This window comes from Astyanax mexicanus, chromosome 16, assembly GCF_023375975.1.
Source record: "Astyanax mexicanus isolate ESR-SI-001 chromosome 16, AstMex3_surface, whole genome shotgun sequence".
Classification (NCBI taxonomy): Eukaryota; Metazoa; Chordata; class Actinopteri; order Characiformes; family Acestrorhamphidae; genus Astyanax; species Astyanax mexicanus.
This window is the reverse complement of record NC_064423.1, coordinates 18,736,988-18,758,376: the sequence shown is the minus strand read 5'-3', so window position 1 is coordinate 18,758,376 and position 21,389 is coordinate 18,736,988. Positions and strand designations below refer to the sequence as shown.

Below are 21,389 nucleotides of genomic sequence, written 5' to 3'. Positions count from 1 at the left end.
ATTCGAACTGAGTTGCTGTGCTTTCCTCCGAGTAAATGTAATGCTACTACGCAATGCTGAGTTCAAAAAGAGGTGGTGGCTGACTTCACATGTGTGCTTCACCCTCCTGGTGTCGGGGCATCACTAGTAATAGGAGTCTTAATGAGTGCATTGGGTAATTGGCTGTGTAAATTCAGAGAAAAAGGGGTTAAAAACTTTAAATAAAACTATTAAAAAAATCTTATTTTTATCGTTTTTAGAGCATGATCATTTCAGAGTACACAGTCCCACTTTTCCACAGCTCAATTCTGGGGGCTTTATACCCCTTTTTATACCCACACCTGCAATTAAGTATGTATTTATCTGACCCATATTCTATTTGCAGTATTTTCAAGCCATTTGTCTGTACTATAGTGGCTGAATGCATTTGTTACATAGGATTTTCACAAATATTTGTACATATATTGTATTAATCCAGTAAATTAAACAAAAATATGGTAGATGAGCATTCTAATCCAGTGATGTTTATTATTGGATTTGACAGCAATATTTAAATATACATCCACAATTTTCAAAAATCACTGTGTAAAGCAATGCCCTATCATTTTGATGAAGGTTCAGGTTGTGATTTATAGCTGTGTCAGTAAAGGAAAAGTGCAGTGTTCAGGATGTACCACTGAATATGCTTACCTCCACATTTTAGGTGGAGATGGTGTTCTGGCTGCTGTCTATGCTGGCCTCCAGAGATCGGGAGGAGATGTCCCGTACCTTGTTAGCCATGTCCAGCTCGCAGGAAAGCTGCATTGCAATGCGCAAGTCTGGCTGTGTTCCCTTGCTGGTGCAAATACTGCATGACGGAGGACCCGGAGAGACTCAAGGAGCCACAGGCTGTAGCCGCGAGGCGAGATCCAGAGCTAGCGCTGCTCTGCACAACATTGTGTACTCGCAGCCTGATGAGGGCCAGGCTCGGCGTGAGATGAGGGTACTGCACGTGCTGGAACAGATCCGCTCACATTGTGAGAATGGTTGGGACTGGATTGAGAACCACACTGGAACCCCATCCCCTGGTGGTACTAAGAATGGTAAATGTATATATTTCTATTTATTGTCATTTATTATTGCAGAAAATGAGAAATAGTCAAAATACTGATAAGGATGCAGTGCTTTCAGAGCTCAAATAATGCAAAGAAAATTTATTTATAATGTTTGCTGTGTTTTAAATGAACCCTAAACTAAAAAAACATCTTGAAATCTTGATATGAACTTCACAGACATCCCAGAGCCAGTAGATCCTCAGATTTGCCAGGCCATGTGTGCCATCATGAAGCTTTCCTTTGAGGAGGAATACCGAAGGGCCATGAACGAACTTGGTATGCAAAAAACATCCTCTTTCTTACGCACATGCTACAAATGTTGTTGGACAAACAGCTTACAGGGTGGTCTCTTCTTTTAGGTGGTCTTCATGTCATTGCAGAGCTCATGCAGTTGGAACAGGAGCTGTACGGCATGCAGAATGAACCCATGAATATGGCCCTGCGAAGATATGCTGGCATGGCACTCACCAATCTCACTTATGGAGATGTTGTGAATAAGGTACGCAAAGAGTTACAAAGACATTTTAAACAAAATAGATAGAAAAAAATTAAGACATATTAATGCCATGTTGTTTATCTCCTTTTAGGCCACACTTTGCACGAAGAAGAGCTGCCTTCAAGCCATTGTTGCCCAGCTTTCATCTGATAGTGAGGAATTACATCAGGTATATAGTAAAATGTTTTTTTTGTTTTTTTTGTAAGTTTTGTTAGCTGATTTAAGAGTTAAATGTGTATCATCATTTGAAGTTTAACATTAACAAGGGGGTTTTAGATCATTTAGACACAGAATTATCAATAAATGTCTATTTTCTGATCTATTTCTGTACATAAGGCACATTTTATGCGCCTTAAAAGGCACAGGGGTGTCGTAATGTTGTCCTACTAATTCAGCAGGTCTGTAGACCTGTAAAGCTAAGCTATGTTAAGTAAACAAAACTGTGATTCTTTAAAAAAAAAAAAAAAACATTTCAGGCGATTCGGAAAAGTCAAACGAGTGCTGGGTGTTGATCTACACAGATTTTTCTTCTTAAAACTGTTTTTATAAGCGCTTACATTTATTTACACTAAGCTTAGATTTCCAGATTTCCACTAAGACTAGAGCATTAGAATTAGCGGCTAACCGTTGGCGGTAATGCTAATGCTGCTCCAGCAGTGCTAACCAGGGTTAGCAGCAAGCTACAGAATAATGAAACTCACCTCTTTGGACAGCCAAAGAGCTAACGCTTAGCACAGTTAGTGATTAATGCTAATACTAAATGAAACTCCAGTATAACTCTGCACTTCAGTGGAGTGGCTTTACTGCTCCTTACAACCTGACTGGTGAAATTCATACACAAGGTGCATTGGATTATAAGATGCACTGACGATTTTTGGGAAAATTAAAAGATTCTAAGTGTGTTTTATAGTGCGAAAAATACAGTAATTCTAAAGGAATACAGAGCAACAATCAATGTACTCTATCAAATTTCACTTGACTGCATAAAAACAACACAATATGAACACTAAAAAATAAAGCACTTTTTCTGACTCACCTAGATGACTCATGTTTGTCAGCTCCCAAGTGCTGAATGTCAGGTTAAAGTGTGGAAAGTTGCAAACGGTAGTCTGACTCAACAAAAAGTCTGTATTTGTTCTGGTGCCACCAACTCAGTTCTGACTCATGCTGGGTTTCTCAGTCAGAGAATAACTGCTGCTTCACTTGTAGATGGTCCAGCTTCAGGATCTTAGTAATATGTAATATGTAAATGGCTTGCTAAAGCACCAGTCATGTGACTGTTCAATGCTGGACCTAAACATTTTTTTTTTTTGCAAAATGGTACATAGACTACGGGTCAAAAGTTTCAGAGCACCCCTATTTTTTTCCCAAAAGAAGTGCTATATGCACAGACAAGCTGCTTTTTATTTTCTCATCTTTTGCAATAACGTTTTAACTGCACTTTTTCACCTGTCAGACCTGTTAGTCTTCACTTTACTGCTGTATCAAGCTGAGATAAAGGTGCTGTTGCCATGTGGGTCGGCCAGACCTCTTCCTGTAGCAGCTTTCGTCAGTTTCTAAGAGTCTTTTGAAGGTGTAGTAAAACAGTACTCACCACTGTTTGGGTTCATCTGTAATTTTTAAATATTGTACATTTTTTAAATCCTTTTCCAAATCTCAGTTTATTTCCATTGCTACTTACCAGCTGTAAGCTGTTAACCAATTCATTGTTTGCTAAAAATCTGTAGTGTTTAAAACTTTTTTTAAACACTAGATTATTTTTTCTTTTTTTTTACAATATATTTTTTGTACAGTATGAAAATAGGTTTGTTTGATTTTTTGTTTATTTGTTTTCTTCAAATGCCCTGACAGGTTACTGCAAAATTTTGTACACTAGATATTGTACACTTTTTGGTTATTGTCTGGATCTAAAGAGCCTAAATGGCACAAAAATCGGGGTGTTCGAAAGATTTTGACCAAGAGGAAAACAAAAAAAATGTTTTCAGACCCCCCTGGCAGTACTGCTGCAGCCCACTGAGGGGCAGCGCTCCACAGGTTAAAAACCACTGGTTTTAGAGCATCTACCTCAATCTCTGTTTGAAAATATCCATAAATTCTGAAGTGATGCTTTTTAATTATATGCTATGTATTTTAATGCATGTTTCTTTGAAAGTAGCCTTCAAATAAAGTATCAAGATCTTATGTAAGCCCATTTAGTATCCACCTTATCTGGCACTGCAGACCCTATCCTAAATATTCCATTGTTTTTCATTTTTTGATTCTATTTTGCCTACAGGTGGTCTCAAGCATTCTTAGGAACCTTTCATGGCGAGCTGATATCAACAGCAAGAGAGCTCTCCGTGACGTTGGCAGTGTGTCAGGACTAATGGCGTGTGCACTTCAGGCCACAAAGGTAAAATGCAGAAACACTGAATATAATTAGATGGGTTATTTCTATAACTGTTCTGCATTTAACAGGGTATTGTGATTTTTCTGTACACAGGAATCCACTTTAAAAAGTGTGCTGAGTGCTTTATGGAATTTGTCAGCACATAGCACTGAGAATAAAGTGGCGATTTGCTCTGTTGATGGTGCTCTTGGGTTTCTGGTCAGTACCCTTACCTACCGGTGTCAAACCAACTCGCTGGCAATCATTGAAAGCGGTGGGGGAATTCTACGCAACGTGTCCAGCCTTGTTGCTACCAGAGAAGATTACAGGTAATACCATGAACCATAATACCATACCATGTTTTCTTAATTGTTGGGCTTTGTATTGAGTATTAAAACCTAAACAATTAGAACAGTGGGGTCTGAATGCTTGATGGCTAATTGTTTGTTTCGATCCTTTTCACTTTCATTAATAATTCTTTTTTTTTTGCTCCCTAGACAAGTCCTCAGGGATCACAACTGCCTCCAGACTTTGCTACAGCACCTGCGATCTCACAGTCTAACCATTGTGAGCAACGCCTGTGGAACCCTCTGGAATCTGTCTGCTCGAAGTCCAAAGGACCAAGAACTACTATGGGACCTAGGAGCTGTGAGCATGCTACGCAATCTCATCCACTCAAAGCACAAAATGATAGCCATGGGAAGTGCTGCAGCGCTGAGGAACCTCCTCACAAACCGCCCACTCAAGTATAAAGATACTGCTGTTGTATCTCCAGGCTCCTGCATGCCCTCACTCTATATGAGGAAACAGAAAGCCTTAGAGGCCGAATTGGATGCAAAACACCTGGCGGAAACTTTCGATTCACTTGAGAAGCAAAGCCCCAAGCATTTGAATATTAACAAACCCCTACGACACATAGAGAGCCTGGCCAAGGACTACGCCTCAGACTCTGGTTGCTTCGATGATGACGAGGCCCCGAACGTTTCGAGTAGCTTAGACACAGGAACATTCTCCATGCTCTCTATGTTCTTGAACAACTCCAACTTCCTTCATAATCAGCCTCGCAAACGAGAGAGTGACCCAGAGCAAGATGTGGGTCCGGTACCAACAGAGGATAAAAAGACACAACCTCCTGAAGATGAAGTGACGGTTGCGGCTGAAAAGTTAGCCAAAAAGATCACCAACACTGTGGCGAAAATCGACAAGCTGGTGGAAGATATTACCATGCACACTTCTTCGGAGGACAGCTTCAGTCTCAGTTCTGAGGACCATTTCGCAGACTGGAATTATGGGCCTGACGATCTTCATGAAGCACGAGCCAAGTCATGTTCCCCTTGTGGACTTTCTGATACCATCCCTTTTCCTCTGAAAGAACGTTTCAGCAAAGCTCATGCCCTCATACGACTTAAAACAGCCAACTCAAGCTTGTCTAATGACAGCCTTAACAGTGGCAGCACTAGTGATGGCTATTGTGGGAGCAAAGACCAAATTCGACCTTCTATGAGGCCAGCAGAACAGAAACGTCCAAACAAGCTCGAACTTAAAGTCGCTCATGAGGAGCTGCTCAATAGTGGTGCCACTGTTTCCAAAGTAATCTGCCAGAATGAGATACCGGAGAGAGATTCTGACCCAGCAAAAGAAATCAAATTGCCAGATCAAGGCAGCACAGATGAAGAGAAAAGTCAAGAACCTCTTGTTGCAACACCGGCAACTGTGTCGACCAGGGTATCTTCCGATACTAGCGTACCAACCATCAAGCTCTCTCCCTCCTATCAGCATGTTCCACTGATCCAGAGTGTTGCCAGGTTTGGTGTCGCAAAGACTGCTATTGATGTCCAGGCAGCTCAGGGAATGAGAAGACAGGCCTGGGTCCCAACTGTGATGACTGGCGGAAGTATTAGCAAATTCTCAGTATGCTCTGCAAGAAGCCCAACAATAGGCCAGCTGGAGACACCACAGAAGTATTCAGTGGAAAACACACCAATCTGCTTCTCGCGCTGCAGTTCTTTGTCCTCCCTTTCTTCAGGCGATGGGGCTCTCGATGGCCAAAGCCAAAGTGAAAACGAGCTGGAGAGTGACTCCTCTCTTGAAATTATTGAAGTGGAAGATGGTGATGTAGTGAGGAAGCTAGACGAGGATGAGACACTCGAGGATCTGAGTGACAGCCAGTTGCTTATGACAGACCAGAAAACCTGTCCCACAAGTAGCAGTACTTCTGAACCCATTCAAATTCCCTGCTCTTTAAGACATGAAAAGACATTCCTTAGAACAGCATCACCGCTCATAAATGAAGACAGATCCCCATCCAGCTCCTCAGACAACTACATTCACGAGACACCACTTGTGATGAGTCGTTGTAGCTCTGTAAGTTCTCTGGGCAGCTTTGAGTCCCCTTCAATCGCCAGTTCTATTCAAAGTGATCCTTGCAGTGAAATGATTAGCGGAACTGTGAGCCCGAGTGATCTCCCAGACAGCCCAGGGCAAACCATGCCACCAAGTCGCAGTAAAACACCATGCTGTGCTGAATCTAATGGACCGGAGCAGCAGAATCTTGGAGGTGTTGCAGGCCAATGGGAAAACAGCCTGCGAAAGTTCATGGAAATTGCAGACTTCAAGGAAAGGTTCAACTTGCCCCCAGACCTGGACACAATGATCTATTTCACTGTTGAAAAACCAATCGAGAATTTTTCCTGTGCCTCCAGCCTGAGCGCTCTTCCTCTGCATGAGCACTACGTTCAGAAAGATGTGGAACTCAAACTTACTCCTTTGCTAAATCAACAAGACAACGACCCGGATGCTGATGCCGATGATCCATCATGTATGGATCAGGATCAGTACAGTGAAGGCAACTCAGACGATGACATTGAAATCCTCAAAGAGTGCATCAACTCAGCCATGCCTTCCAGATTTAAGAAAGTAAGACCCACTATAATGTCAGCCCTAAACACTCAATCTCGAAGATCTGTGCAATTACCAGTGTACATGGTGCTCCAGAATAATAACAATCAGATTTGCTCTGGCCGGAAAGTCGGAATGTGTGTGAAGGATATTCATCATGACGATTCTTCTTACACTGATTCGGCTGAAGGTACTCCAATGTATTTCTCGAGCACCACTTCTTTAAGCGATGAGACTCTTCAGTACCCAGTCAAGATGAAGGGGTCAAGAGACTGGCGCTCCAGAAACAAAGAGACGCAGGAACTTATTGATATAGAGGCGAGGAGAATTGAAGAACTGCGTCTCTTCTCTCGCTTCCATAAATCAACGAAAATGGGATGCAATTCTGATATAGTAACGAACCAAACAAACCAAATGAACAAAACCATGAAACAAATGACTCCTACTCAAAGGCTGCTTGTACAAAGTAGGGAAATGGCAGCGAAGATGACTCAGCAAAGAGTACAAAGCCAGTCACCAGTCCGACAAATACAGAAGCAAGGACAGAGTCTGTCGCAAAGTATGCCGCACTTAGATTTTCCCATCAGAAAACAAGGCACAGATTTGTATCAAAATCAGAAGACGTACTCCAGAAATAACACACAGGAAAAGGCAGCTTTGCAGAAATTGCGGCGCCCAGCAGCCACAGAGGAAGCCACCTACTGCTTGTACGACAATGAAATTGATATAGAGAGTGGAATGATGGCAAGGGTAACGACAAGGCAGAAACAGCTTAACGATTCAAGCAAGAATAACCCAGTGCTCCACTATGCGAACCCACAAGGTCGCATTGACAATTTTCACAGGAACGCACTTTACAGAATCAAACAAAACCTGATTATGGAAGAAGCTCCCCCGTGTTACTCCCTCAGCTCATCTCTCAGTTCTCTGAGTGATGCAGATTTTGAGGAACACCAAGGGAAAGCTCAGCGTGTATGGCTGAGAAATAAACACAATTTGATGTCCAATCCAGGTCAGTGTCTCCCAAAAGCTCAACACGCTCAAAGCCAGTTTGAAGATAACAGCTCACCAAGTTCAGTCAGCATGGACTCTGAGGATGATCTTTTATTAAAATGCATAACATCTGCTATGCCAAAGCAAAAGAAGAAACAATCCAACAGAAAACGGAAAGGAGAGAAAAAGCAAAAACAGAAAACAACTCAACCTCAGAAGGACTCAGAAGTCTGGGGTCCTGGAAATGATCAGTACAGTGATGATATGGCATCTGATAAAGATTCCGATCTTAACAGTGTTGAATGGAGGGCGATACAAGAGGGAGCGAATACAATAATCACAAAGTTGCAAGCATCCAAATCCCAGGAACCATCATCTGAATCAGAGTCAGTTCTTTCATTTATGTCTGGATCAAGCTTTACCCCAAAACCTGACATCAATGAGAAGAAGGTACTCAAAGATAAAAAGGCTAATAAGCCACTTGATTTTGCCCCACGTAAACCAGTTCCAAATTTGCCTGTAGTTTTCAGAGGCAGAACTGTTATATACACACCCAAGAAAGAGACAACACTTTCGCAAAGACCACCACCCAAGAAAGTGACTCCAAAGGATGCTCCAAAAAATCCAAACCTTGCTCAGCACCGGTCCAGAAGTCTTCACAGATTGGGGCGCCCCAATGATTCTACTCAACTGTCATTACCCAAGAGAAGCTCGACTCCTCCTGCCAGGATCCCAAAAAGCTCCTCTTCAGGATCATCTCAAAGTTCAACCCCTTGCAGACAGCCTTACAAAAAAATAACATCTCCTACCCAAATAGTCAAGCAAAGTCCAAAGGTGGCAAGCTCAGCTCCAAGTAGTCCACCTGAGAAGAAAGGATGTGTTTCCCCACCAAATCAAAACCCTAAATCACCTCCCGACAGCAAAACTCAGAAGTCCCCTGTCAGAATACCATTCATGCAGAATCCAACAAGGCAGTCAAGAGCAATATCACCATTGGTGACCAACCAACCTACTAGTACTAACAGACCGAATAGCGGCACTCAAATAACAGGAAGAAGAATCCTACCAGCTAATCGACTGGATTTAGTTCGCATGACAGCTGCTCATTCGCGCAGTGGTGAAACAGATCGTAATGGCTTCCTCAGACAGTTGACCTTTATTAAAGAATCAGCAAATGTCTCAAGACAAGACATTCCTGGTTCGCGCTCAGTTCCTACATCCAAGCATGGATCACCTCGAAGGGCACGCCCAGGAGCTCCAGCAGTTTTCCTATGTTCCTCTCGCTGCCAGGAGCTGAAGCCGACAGCACAGGGTCCCAGAAGATTGCAGGGGCTTCAAGGGCAAAGAAATGGACAGGAGCAAGGCATCCTCAAGCAGAATATGACTCTATCAAGAGCAAATTCCACCGACAGGGATCTCACAGTGAGACGTCCTGCCAGGAGAACAAGTTCAGAGAGTCCCTGCAGGATTCCGCAGAGGAACATCCCAGAGCCGAAACCAAGGGAGAAGAAAGACGATACGTTCAAAAGATATTCCTCCTCCCCCAGTATAAACGTCTTAAGCCGTGTCACCAGCCGCTCCTCGCTGCGCTCCTCATCTTCAGACTCGAGTGGACGAGCTAAGAGTGAAAAGGACATAAAACAGAAACCGGCACAGAACAGAAACGGGTCACGAAACAGCAACAGCAAAGTCACCTGGAGGAGGATTCGTGACGAGGACGTTCCCCAGATCTTAAAGAGCACTCTTCCACCCACCGCACTGCCTCTGGTGCCTTCCCCTGAAGGGCACAAACCAATGCCTCCTCCCATGCCAGGAAAACTGCCAACAATTACTCTGATCTCACGGAAAACAAGCGATGCAACAGTTCAAACCGAGGACTTCTCAGCCAACAAAACCAATTCAAGCACGTCCCCTACAGCGGAGAGCGGCGCAGTGCTTTCAGACGAGGCAGCAAAGATAGTTCTTCTGAGAAAAATTAGCCTGACCTCTGGGAATACCATTCAAGATGGAGATTCTGATGGATCCCTCAAGAATTACAGCACAGCTTCCACCTCAACCTTTCAGTCCGTGGAGAGCAGCCATAGTGGAGGCGTAGGTCACTTCCGTCAGAGTTGCCCCAGCAAAGCAGTCCGAGTTACCCCATTCAATTATGTTCCCAGCCAATTGTCATGTTGCTCCCAAGAAACACAGAGTCAAGCAGCAACAATACCTGAGAAATCGGGGGAAAAACTTGAGGCCTAGTGCCTGAAATGGGTTGGCCACTCACTTGCAAGCTTGGCTTCTGTGTTCCTGATACTGTAAAAACTCAGGTGGTTTAGTGAGCAACATCTCTAATCTCTAATTTACCTCGGATACTCAGTCTTGTGCTTGCTAGTTGCATTGAAATTTATTTATCGGACAAACATTCTTCAGTCTTCATTGGCTTTGTATTTTTACCACTGGAAGTTGGATGTAGGCAAATAGGCATGAACTGTAGTATCTCATCGAATTTCGAGCCATCGTATGGAACCTGCCATCCCTTTTTTTATATTTTTGTACAGTTACATACATGAACCATTGCTTGTTTTGTTTTTTGACACTTGGATCATCTGATCATCTGGGAAAAGGAGTTAAAGTAAGAGTCCAAGTTCTATATGAACACAGTCACAGTGTTCTATATGAACACGTGAATGAATGGACATTGGCATACAGCTCTGTATTCATAACAAACAATATGCAAATCACCCACGATCAGAGACTTGAACACTGGACATGCTGAAAAACTGTGTCTGAAAGCCCTTGACCCCAAAAAGACTGTTACACAGTGCAAACGATACAAAACACACACAAATACACACACGCAGACATTTATGCATTCTGTATTCATACAGTATTTCTAGTACGCTATTTATGCCACACTGACACTGATTACAAAAGCCCTTAGCCTTCACTTTTATTATTGCAGGTAACAAAGAAATAAATACATTTGTGGTAGATCAGCCCAAGTCAGCACAGCAAGAACACAATGTAATCCTTGTTGGTATTTATGGATGTTGTATATATATATTTGCAAAGACTCTAAATGCTTCCCAGTAAGCAAAAAGTACTCCAAGCACCGCTACTACTTAGCATGCTCAGTATTCACCTCGTGTGCACACCTACGTGTTATCGATGTTGAATAATCTCGTCCCCTGAGGCGTAAAGTAAAACAAACGGAGGAGAAGAATCATCTCTGATCTTTTGAATTTAGAAAAGGAGATGTACTTGTTAATTGTTTAGAAACTGTATGTAACACACTTAGATGGCTGTACATATTTCTGCTTATTGAATGCTTTGATAATGTCATTTTGTGTATGATCAGGTACGGTTTAAGTCATTTGGGGAAGGGACGATACAGTAGTTGTACTTCTGCAGGTTGTTGAAGAGAAACGATTTAAGACCGAAATGATCAATGAACTCAACACTGAATTCCTGGGCCTGTCATGATAATTATGGTATTGATGAATCGTACAATATATGGACGTGTCCTCAATTATTTTTGCTGATCTGAAGGCTGATCTCATGCCTTCTCTTGTACATGTGCTACTTTTTAGATCTGTAGGTGCATCAGCTATCGTACGCTTGTGCTGATGAAGATCATGCTAGGAATTATGTGAGGAGAAAGCGCTATCTACCCACCAAGAGATAGTTGGGGCAGTTGATGGCGAAGCAGCATAATTCACGGTTCAAACTGGCGATCCTCTGATCATAGAGAGAGCATTGTAGTCTCCTGAACTTTTTAAACCTACTATTATCATGATTCAGTAATAATAATAGTTTATTTATTATGACAGACCTATGCATATCTGTTAAAACATGTACTTCAACTGCATTTTAAACAGACCCGCAGTGATAAATTCCACCTGAAATCTTTTGTAACCACAAATGAACAATTACAGTAAACTGACAGCTACGACTCTACTATCTATATTATGAATGATGAACATGCTTATATAAAAAAAACATGCTCTATCATTTAATATTATATGGTAAGCAGAATTTTTTTATGTAGCTGTTTCACATTAGTTGATGGCTACTTATTCGAACCACAATTTTTACCACAAAAGCATTTAAAATAGGATATGGACGGATACAAGGGGAAAGTGATTGATAAAATAATATACTCAGTAACATAACAGTACTAAACTCAGAAGTTGCACAGCAAAATCTGTATTTACTCAAAATCAAAGAAGTATTCCTTCATATTGGATTAACGGGAGAGGTAAAGAAATTATACACAGATCCATCAGTGAACATTCATAATTACAATTTAAACTGTTACTGTGTTTTACTAATATACACAATATATAGCACTTCCACAAGAACATACTTTAATTAGAAATTGCTGTCCAAATCAATGTGTGAGCTCTGTACACCGAAATGTAAAGTTTTTTTTGCCGAAAGCAAAACTCAGAATGTGTTGATGACCAACAGTATTTCCTAGTGATGGCCAAGGGTTGATTTCCATAATAAATGTTCTCATCATGCCTCTTTGTGTATTTCATTTTAACCTTTTATCTAGAGTGCTATGTTCAAACAGGAAGTAAAAGTGGCCCAAATCCAATCTAGAATTTCATTTGTGATGCACATTATCTGCACATAAGAGGCATGGGCCTGCTTTTCTCTGTGAAGCTGCTTTGTGACAACCTTTACAAACTAAAATTGAATTGATTTGAATCTGTAGGGCAGTGTGAACTAGGGGTGAGACACAGGGAGTCTGTGATACTCGATATATATCACAAGACAATTATATACAACTGGAGAGGATACCATACTCCTAAATAAGCAAATACCAGGAATTATAAATTTACTGGTGTCTGCTTTACTAAATTTGACAACCGAAATGAAACAATGTGCAACAAAAGTGCACAGCTCAGCATGCTTGTGTTAAATGGTATTAAAATAGCCATAATCTGACATAAATAAGAACAGTTCTGTTTCAGTTTAAATGTCTAAACAGAACACAGTTATGTGATATTAACATCTTTTCGACCAGTTTTTTATTAAAAAAACATTAGATAAGGTCCATTTTCCGGTTGCATGAATGTCACTTTTGATGAATAAAGCATTAGGAAGCTTGCCTCGCTAGAGAATTAAACCCCAACTTGCTGTGGGGAAAGTAATGTTTTAATCGACCAAACTACAGCATTTTTTCCACCCTTTGTATTATAAGTTGTGAGTGAACACAACACATCAGGACTCAATTTTAATTTTCATTTAATAAGTGCAAAAGTATTACAAACCATATTTTCTTGCATTAACTGCAGGATTTTGGTGAAGACATCCCACAGTGAAGTTATAACAGCCGCCATGAACACTTAAATATAAAGAGGAATCATGAGGAACCATATTTACCTCTTGGTAAAAGTGTGGCATGTGCTAAAATCAAAAAGCAATGTTTAAGAAACAGGATTGTGGTGGTTATGCTAAAGACCACAATCAAATAATTTTCTTAATAATGTCCAAAAATAAAGTCAGAATTTGTGAATTCAAACATCAAGTGACAAATAACAAAACAACAAATCTCCAAAATGTTGCCTAAATTAATACTTACACAGTAGGCACTGTAGTTAGATGGTATTATGTGTTGGCCTGGCTTCATACCTCTAAACACTTAAACTACAAAGACGTTTAAACAAAAAAAAAACATAGCAAATCATAACTTAATCATTTATCCCACTCCATCCACCATATTAAAAGGTGTTGTGGGCTTCTAACAGCATGTAAAATGGTCAGTCAAATGGCTCTGTCCTTCACCTCTGTTACACTCTGTTCTAAAGACTCCCCCACCACCCTCAGCTCTTCTCTTCTCCGTACGAGATCAGAACGTGCCTCCTGAAGCCGCTCGTTCAGCTCGAGGAACCGCCGGCTCTGCAGGTACCTGACCTCCACGTCACTGCTGGTCGATCCACTGCGGACGTCTGAAAGATATACATTATATGAAAAATGTCATGAGAAATGTTGTTAAATTTTTAAGCTCTTAACAAAAATCTTCTCTACTAAATTTGCTATCAAAACAAATGCTTCTGACTTTAATCTTAAATCAGGGTATCTGCAGGAATGTTTTTTTATGAACTTGTATTCAATCTATTTTTTTTTTAATAAGACTGAATACAATCTTTAGCCTCATCTGGAATTAGGTCTGTGTGATATGACGAAATACTTCGTTATGACGACAGAAAAACCTCTATCATTACTCTTATCGTCTATATCGTTGCACAAAACAACGGCCTGTTTGTTGCCTGGGGAATGCGGAAAAGTGAGCGCTTCTTTCTCTCTCGTCTTTCTTTTGCTCTCTCTTTTTCTTTCTCTTTCTTGCTCTATTTCTTTCTCGCTTACTCTTTTTTGCTCTCTCTTTCTCTTTTTGCCCACTCTTTCTCTCTCTCTCGTTCTTTCTTTCTCTCACACACAGCATTGAACTAACGTTACATGTTAAAGCAGGATGAGTTTCGGGGCAAAATTCGCTTTAAATTCGTTTTTTTTAGGCTAAACTAGTGTTAAAGTGTTAAAGTGTTGAGATGGAAATTAGAACACTAAGTTACTCATCACATGTTTAAATTGTACAGTCCCTCTACGAACTTCATATAAAACAGTGTTTATTAGTCCTGACACTGACATAAAAAGTGAAAAGTATGTTACTACTTTATTTAACGTTATATTTTATGTTTAATTAATAACTTGCACAGAGTTTCTTAATAAAATGGGAAATATTATACAATATGGAGACATATTTTTACTTGTTGAGTGTGAGTCAATATTTAATAAGAAATGGGTCTATCGTGTGGTACGTTTATAAAAAAAATATCGCTGAATTTATAGAAAATGTGCTATTTCGTTATCTATATCGTTATTGGGGTATAACGTTACATTTCTGGTCCTATCTCACAGCCCATGTAACATGTCGTTAAACACTTATCTAGGTTTTAAGTGAGTGGTCTTATTCCCTACAGGATCACCTTCAGTGGACTGTTCCTGCAGTATGCTGAAGACCGGGTCGTTGGGGTAGGCTCGGTTTATGTCATCTATGATCTGCTCCACTGAAGGCGGGTCAGGTCTGGTCGGGAGAACCATCCTCTTCTTGCCTTTAGAGCCCAGATTCATCCTGTTCTCCTGCAGGTGCAGCTCCACACACTCCGGCTGCTCGCTGTAGCTCTGGGGGCTAACGCTGCTTTACCTCAGCTTTAAGCGGGAGGACGCATTAATCCCCCCAGTGATTAAGAGACATTAAGAAACATGTACAGAAACTCTTGTCATAAATGAAGCTCCTCTGTAGAAAAATAACTAACGCTAACTCACTGATACTGACAGCCAACGAGGCTGTGAAACGTTGCTTGTTGTCGTCATACTTCTTCAGATTTGCTCTGTGGTAAACATTTCACATTTCTAACGCACACTGCCACCTACTGACCCGGAGACAGACCTACACTCAGACTGCAGCAGAGAATCCCTACAGAGGAGAAAACTTTTACCCAAGTTATATTTATATTAATAAATACTACCATTTAAATATTTCGTAGACCAGGTATTTTAAAAATATAGTATAAAATCGTTTTGATATATATTGGTATAAAAAATTGTGGGCACCCCTAAAAATTCTTATGATTTTCCAATAATTTTGTGTATTGTTGCATTTAAAACAGATTGAGGCATGTTGCCCAATAAAATAAAATAAAAAGAATCATGTTATGAGTTATTTTACTACTTAGGGATGATTTGTGAAATAAAAATGTTAGAGAAAATCTAAAATGTGACAAAACTGGATTAAAATGTATATTTAAAATAGCATGACATGGCTAAAAATAAAATAACCACACACAAAACATCCCCTCAGAATGTTAAATACAAAACAAATTTATTGAAAATCAGTTAAAGTTGTGGACTTTTGTTAAAGTTACAAAAAATATTAATAATTAAACAAAATGATGACATTTAATACCAATATAAAAAAATAATAGTAACACACTATACTTCAGAATGTTAGTTGTATTGTGTTCTATTATGTGGTCTGTACCTAAAAGGAGAGGAATGTTTGGCTGATCTGATATACTAGGAAAAGGTGTACACATTAAAATAGGACATTTTATAGAAAATATCCTGTCCAGCAGAGTTGAAGACTTCCATTGCATTAAAGCACATTTTTGAAGTGAAAACAGTACAGCTAAAACTGAAACAGTTATTATTGTTATCCACAGTTATTCTAATTCTACAGTATTCGGATACTACCTTAAATAATACAGGATTGAAATGAAACACTGAGTTGTCACCAATCTATTTGTATTTTACATAATGTATCTTACATAACACAACATATTCAATCCCATTGTGTATAAGTCCTGGTGGTTGATTTGCATCTAAGAGGTCATGAGTTCACCTGAGAGGATGCAGTTACCTGCAAAGCTGTAAATCAAAAAAGCAAATGTTATGTTTAATCAAATACACTGAAGTGCAAAATAGGTGGAAAATGAAGTGCTTAAGTAGGCTACTTACATTTTAGTCTACAGTGGGTTCATTCTAAACACCAATGTATAGACATAAAAAAGGAGAAAAAAAGAGAGAAAAGTGAAAACAGAGAAAATGAATAGGATTAAATAGGACATGGTGAACAATGATAGGTTTCGATATCTTTTTTATATTTTTTTATGATTGGGTTTAATCTGAGTGTGGGAAACATGTTCCAATAAATAGTCTGGCAAAACTCAGCTGTCTATCACAGTGGTTATAATCTACAGTGGTGTGAAAAGGTGTTTGCCCCCTTACTGATTTCCTGATTTTTTGCATGTTTGTGACACTTAAATGTTTCAGAACATCAAACCTTTTTAAATATTAGTCAAAAAACAACATGGCCCTGTGTGAAAAAGTGATTGCCCCCTTGTTAAAACATTCCTGTGTTTTCTAACACCTGAGTACACTGTCTCTAGCCACACCCAGGCCTGATTATTGCCACACATGTTCTCAATCAAGACATCACTTGACCTGCCTGACAAAGTGAAGTCCACCAAAAGATCCTTAAAATCTACACATCATGCCGAGATCCAAAGGAATTCATGAACAATTGAGAAAGAAGGTAATTAAGATATATCAGTCTGGAAAGGGTTATAAAGCCATTTCCAACACGCTGGGAATCCAGCGAACCACAGTGAGAGCCATTGTCCAAAAATGGCAAAGACATGGAACAGTGGTGAACCTTACCAGGAGTGGCCGCCCGCCCAAAATTACCACAAGAGCGCAGCGACAGTGTGTGTGTGTGGGAGCACTACTGGTTGTACTGTCTGACAGCAGCAGAAAGGAAGAAAGACCTGCAGTAACAGTCCTTCACACATTTGGTGAGAAGCACAAAGTGTGACTGACACTGAAGGAGCTCTCTCTCCAGTGCTGGTAGTGTTTCTCATGGGGTGGGTGTTGCTGACCCTCATGGATGACAGTTTAGACATCATCCTCCACCATAACACCACCGCCACAGCGTCGAGGGTTTACTTCCTGATCAGTTCATAGAATTTCTTCCTGTCTGCCCCAGCAGACCACACCATTCATTTTAGAGCTTAGGCTTTATTTCTTTCAGTACTAATATCCCTTTTTACAGATAAGAGTGTCAGATCAGATCATAAACCACATAAGAAAGACTGCTGAATGTTAAGTATTTAAGAGATGGAATTTTGCACACTGCTAACTTGTGAATTACTGGTGAACCACATTCTATGCAAACAAATAATACTATATTGTAGAATTACGAAGGTTACATACACGAGATGTACTGGGAAGCTGTTTGGATGTATCCATTCTCTCAGATAAGGGAATCCTGTTTTTCGCCAGACTCTGAATAACTGACAAAGACAAGGTGACAAAGTCATAGTTAACATTAGTCAGACATGTAAAACCCTTTAGTTTCAGCATTGCTTTAAACATGTTTTGTCATCTTGCATTGTGCTGTGTTAAACTCTGCTTATTTATTTACACTGCCACAGCCTATTTTCCCACATGTGCTCATTGAGAAATCCAAGAACACTTACTGACTAATTAAATCAAGCACAGAGTAAGAATTACTGTATTTTTTGCACTATAAGACACACATAAAAACTTTTAATTTTCCCAAAAATCGTTAAACAGGAGTTTCAGTTTCAGCACCGGGGCTGGAGTAGTATTAGCATTAGCTGCTAACCACGCTATGCATTCTTTCACGGTTCAGAGGTGAGTATTTTCAGCCTGTAGCCTGCTGCTATCCCCAGCAAGAACTGCTAAAGCAGAATTAGCATTAGCCTTTAACCACGCTAGAGCTTTTGTTGTTCAGGGGTGAGTATATCAGACTGTAGCCTGCTGCTAACCCAAGCTAGCACTGCTGGATTAGCATTAGCTGCTAACCACGCTAAGCGCTAGCTCTTTTGCCATTCAGAGTTGAGCACTGGACTGAAATCTGCATGTTTACTGTGTAAACAAACAAGCTACATTGGACAAACCACTAGCTAATATCACCCTGCCTTACGGGAACACTCAGAGTTCCTCAGTGTAGCGCTGTCAGGCAGTATTTACTAGCGCTAACCATAGACTTCATGGAAATCTGGAAATCTAAGCTTACTGTAAACAGAAAACGCTTTACTCATCCAAATAAACAGTTTTCAGGAAAGAAATCTGTGTAGATTATCATCCAGCACATATTTGACTTTTTTTTATTACAGTTTACAGTTTGTTTACTTAGCTTAGCTTTACTTAACTTAGTTATCCCCCACCACCACCCACCACCTGCTGAATTAGAAGGAAAACATGGCGACACTCCTGTTTCTTTACTAGTATTACATAATGCACCTTATAATCTGGTGTGCTTTATGTATGAAAATAGACATACATGGATAGTGTGCCTTATAGTGCGAAAAATACTGAGCTATAATCCAGCTCTTTATCTGAGTTCCTGACCAGATTTTTAGACCTTTCTTCAATGTAAGAAATCAGATTGTGCTGTTTACATCTCTCCATTAACCGCATTAATCCGATTATGAGTGGATTTTTTCATATAAACGCTCTTACTGACCAAGATTTAAGAATCTGCGATAGGATTCATAACATAATCTATGGTATATTAGAAAGAGAAGCTTTAAGGGAATGCAATTCTTCACAAAAATAATTATTAAAGTTTACTGTTCATTTTTTATCAAATTAACTATCATATGTTCACCTACCCTCTCTTGTGACAGACTCTGCAGCGTTCATGGCCTTCCCACTAAGGTCGCTGACCATGTTGTCCACAGTCGCCTCATGCTTGAGGAAAAATGGCCGTACTAAGTGATTATACAGCACCTGAGAGCCATTCCAGGAGAAGGGGGCCATGCACCACAACAAGAACAGGCACTAGAAACACCAAAAGACAAGATGCATGATTAGTTGGAGGGATAAAATGTGTTATGTGATTATTGTAGGTATTAAAGGGTTTGCATGTGATGGTCACTGTCCTCTAAGTGGCAAAAAGACATACCTTGAATACATAGTAAAAAGGAAACCAGTAGAGAAAGATGTCAGAGAAGAATTCACCCACACCAAAGAATCCATACACCACCCAGTACGTGAGCCACTGTGTATCGTCTTCCTTATTGGGACTCTCAATAGCCTTTATTCTATAATAAAGATTTAATACACAATATAACTATGCAGTAATACGTTTCTTAAATGTAGGAAATTATTCAGAACAAGTATTATAATAAGAGTTAAATACACTTACGAGAAATATGCAGGATAAACAAAACCAATCAAGTTGCAGAGCAGGGAGGCTCCATACCCAAACAACAGATACAGTCCAGTAACAGAAACAGCTCCTGTAAAGATGAGAGGAAGAGTATAATGTGAAGTCAGATTTATAAATGTGAAATGAAGCATTTTTAGTTTCTATAAGACTTAGAGTACAGTGTTACTTGTTTAAACTCCCCTTTTTAAAAAAGAATCCAATATTTTTCAAAAGTAGTTTTATCCTATTCTTAAAACAATTCCAATATTTTAAAAAAATAGTTTTAACCCATTCTCAAAAAAAAAAATGTATTTTTTAAGTAGTTTAAACCCATTCTCAAAAAGATTCAAATCTTTTTTTTTTTGGGATATTTTTTAAACTATATGAATCTTTTAAAAATAATCAGTTTTCAAAAAGATCATCGTTTACATTTTTTAAAGAAGTAGTCCAAACCCATTCCCAAAAATCTTTAAAAAAATAGTTCAAACCCATTCTCAAAAAGATTTTTTTTTTTAATAGTTCAATCCCATTCTTAAAAAGATTCAAATCTTTTTTTTAAGTTGTTCAAATACATTCTCATTTTCTCTTAAAAAGTAGTTTAAAACCATTTTTAAAAAAGATTAAAATCTATTTTTTTCTTTTTAAAGTTGTTCAAACCCATTCTCAAATATAGTCTGAATCTTTTTTTTCCAAATCAGTTTAAAAAAAAACATATCTTTTACAAATACCTTTTTAAGAGCAGTTTTTTTAGCTGATATTTTAGTACATAGTTTAACTCATTTAGAGAGGAGTAATATTGTACAAAGGGGACCCTTACTTAGGTAACTTACTGGAATTGTTTCCACCAGTGTGTTCACTGGTAATAGATGAATATATTTTCAGAATTTAATAAGCTGTTTGACAGTTTGTGAACTAGCAGCGTGTCTGTGTGTCTTTATGAATGGTCTTATCGTGCAGGAGATCTGTTAAACAGACTGAGTCACTGGGGCAGAAGGCATAAATAAAGACACGCAGAAGGCCGGTAACATCCTGATTAGTGCTGTTCCACCTGCTGCTGCTCAGAGGATTAGAGTCGCGAGCTCTGTGCTGTCTGCTGTGTTTCCTCTCAGCTTATGCCTCTCATTCCTCACCTCACTTTACCGAACACAGCGGGTCATAGCGGGTAATTTAGGACCAGTTTAACTTTCCAGTTTAAAACCAGAATGAGCCCAGCTTACCTATGGCCAGGTAGCGCTTTTTAATTCCAGTCTTTTCCTCGATTTTGTTCAAACAGTCCGTGACGATGTTCTTCTCGTTGAGAAAAGCCTCCACGCGCGTTTTTATCTTAGTGAAAATAGACAGCATTGTGAACAGAGTTAATAAAGGTTATTTTAAAGGATTAAAAGCAGTAAATATGAACGCGGACATCAGTAGTGAAGCAGGTGAGCGCTCTGCAGTTTCGCTGACATGCCAGAGCTCAATTCATCCCCCAATCGGCTTTATGAACGGGGGGAGGGGGCGGGGTCAGGCTGCAGCCGCGCGGAACTGGCAGAGCAGCGACCAATCACAGAGCAGTGCGCCTGAGCGTCACTCCCTCAGAGCCATGACGAGGATCCAGAGCCCAGACCATAATAAACACTAATCTGAGGAGGTAACAGTAGCACTCATAGACCTGTATACATAGACGCCTCAGATTACAGAATAAAACAGCAAGTTTTTTTTTTTGAATAGCCAGTTGTAGGTAAGTGTAATGTCCACACAGTTACAGGTTCAATATAATTATCAGGAAGGATCAAGACTGTTAACCAATTAATTCCTCTCTGTAATGACCGCCTGTAATCATCCCAGAGGAACTGG

The 21,389-nt window shown here is 39.8% G+C and overlaps 3 protein-coding genes across 3 annotated transcripts in view; 1 reads left to right on the top strand and 2 right to left on the bottom strand.

The window, feature by feature from the left end:
* apc2 (APC regulator of WNT signaling pathway 2) overlaps positions 1–12,333 on the top strand; it is a 45,208-nt gene extending 32,875 nt beyond the window's left edge. The window contains exons 9-15 of the mRNA XM_007240208.4: positions 683–1,061; positions 1,251–1,349; positions 1,433–1,572; positions 1,661–1,738; positions 3,845–3,961; positions 4,052–4,266; positions 4,435–12,333. Coding sequence (XP_007240270.4) covers positions 683–1,061; positions 1,251–1,349; positions 1,433–1,572; positions 1,661–1,738; positions 3,845–3,961; positions 4,052–4,266; positions 4,435–10,069 — 6,663 coding nt within the window. The 3' untranslated portion in view covers positions 10,070–12,333. The remainder of the gene's footprint in view (positions 1–682; positions 1,062–1,250; positions 1,350–1,432; positions 1,573–1,660; positions 1,739–3,844; positions 3,962–4,051; positions 4,267–4,434) is intronic.
* Positions 12,334–13,046: 713 nt separating this feature from the next.
* On the bottom strand, positions 13,047–15,210 carry c16h19orf25 (chromosome 16 C19orf25 homolog). Its single transcript, XM_007240209.4, has 2 exons — positions 14,803–15,210; positions 13,047–13,767 (listed from the first exon to the last, which is right to left on the bottom strand). Exons 1-2 carry the CDS (start codon positions 14,945–14,947, stop codon positions 13,583–13,585), a joined length of 330 nt encoding a protein of 109 aa, XP_007240271.3. The 5' UTR covers positions 14,948–15,210; the 3' UTR covers positions 13,047–13,582.
* A 471-nt stretch (positions 15,211–15,681) lies between these two features.
* On the bottom strand, positions 15,682–21,024 carry reep6 (receptor accessory protein 6). Its single transcript, XM_007240210.4, has 7 exons — positions 20,771–21,024; positions 19,551–19,644; positions 19,308–19,446; positions 19,015–19,183; positions 17,588–17,667; positions 16,334–16,357; positions 15,682–16,243 (listed from the first exon to the last, which is right to left on the bottom strand). The coding sequence occupies exons 1-6, from the start codon at positions 20,895–20,897 to the stop codon at positions 16,337–16,339; spliced, it is 630 nt and encodes a 209-aa protein (XP_007240272.2). The 5' UTR covers positions 20,898–21,024; the 3' UTR covers positions 15,682–16,243; positions 16,334–16,336.
* Positions 21,025–21,389: the final 365 nt, after the last annotated feature.

Coding starts and splice junctions, on each gene's coding strand:
- c16h19orf25 (XM_007240209.4), bottom strand. CDS start 14,947: ATGAATCTGGGCTCTAAAGGCAAGAAGAGGATGGTTCTCCCGACCAGA. Junction 13,768..14,802: donor GCAGGAACAGTCCACTGAAG/GTGATCCTGTAG, acceptor TATATCTTTCAG/ACGTCCGCAGTGGATCGACC.
- reep6 (XM_007240210.4), bottom strand. CDS start 20,897: ATGCTGTCTATTTTCACTAAGATAAAAACGCGCGTGGAGGCTTTTCTC. Junction 17,668..19,014: donor AGAGTCTGTCACAAGAGAGG/GTAGGTGAACAT, acceptor TGTCTTTGTCAG/TTATTCAGAGTCTGGCGAAA. Junction 16,358..17,587: donor AGCTTCCCAGTACATCTCGT/GTATGTAACCTT, acceptor ATTGGTGTTTAG/AATGAACCCACTGTAGACTA.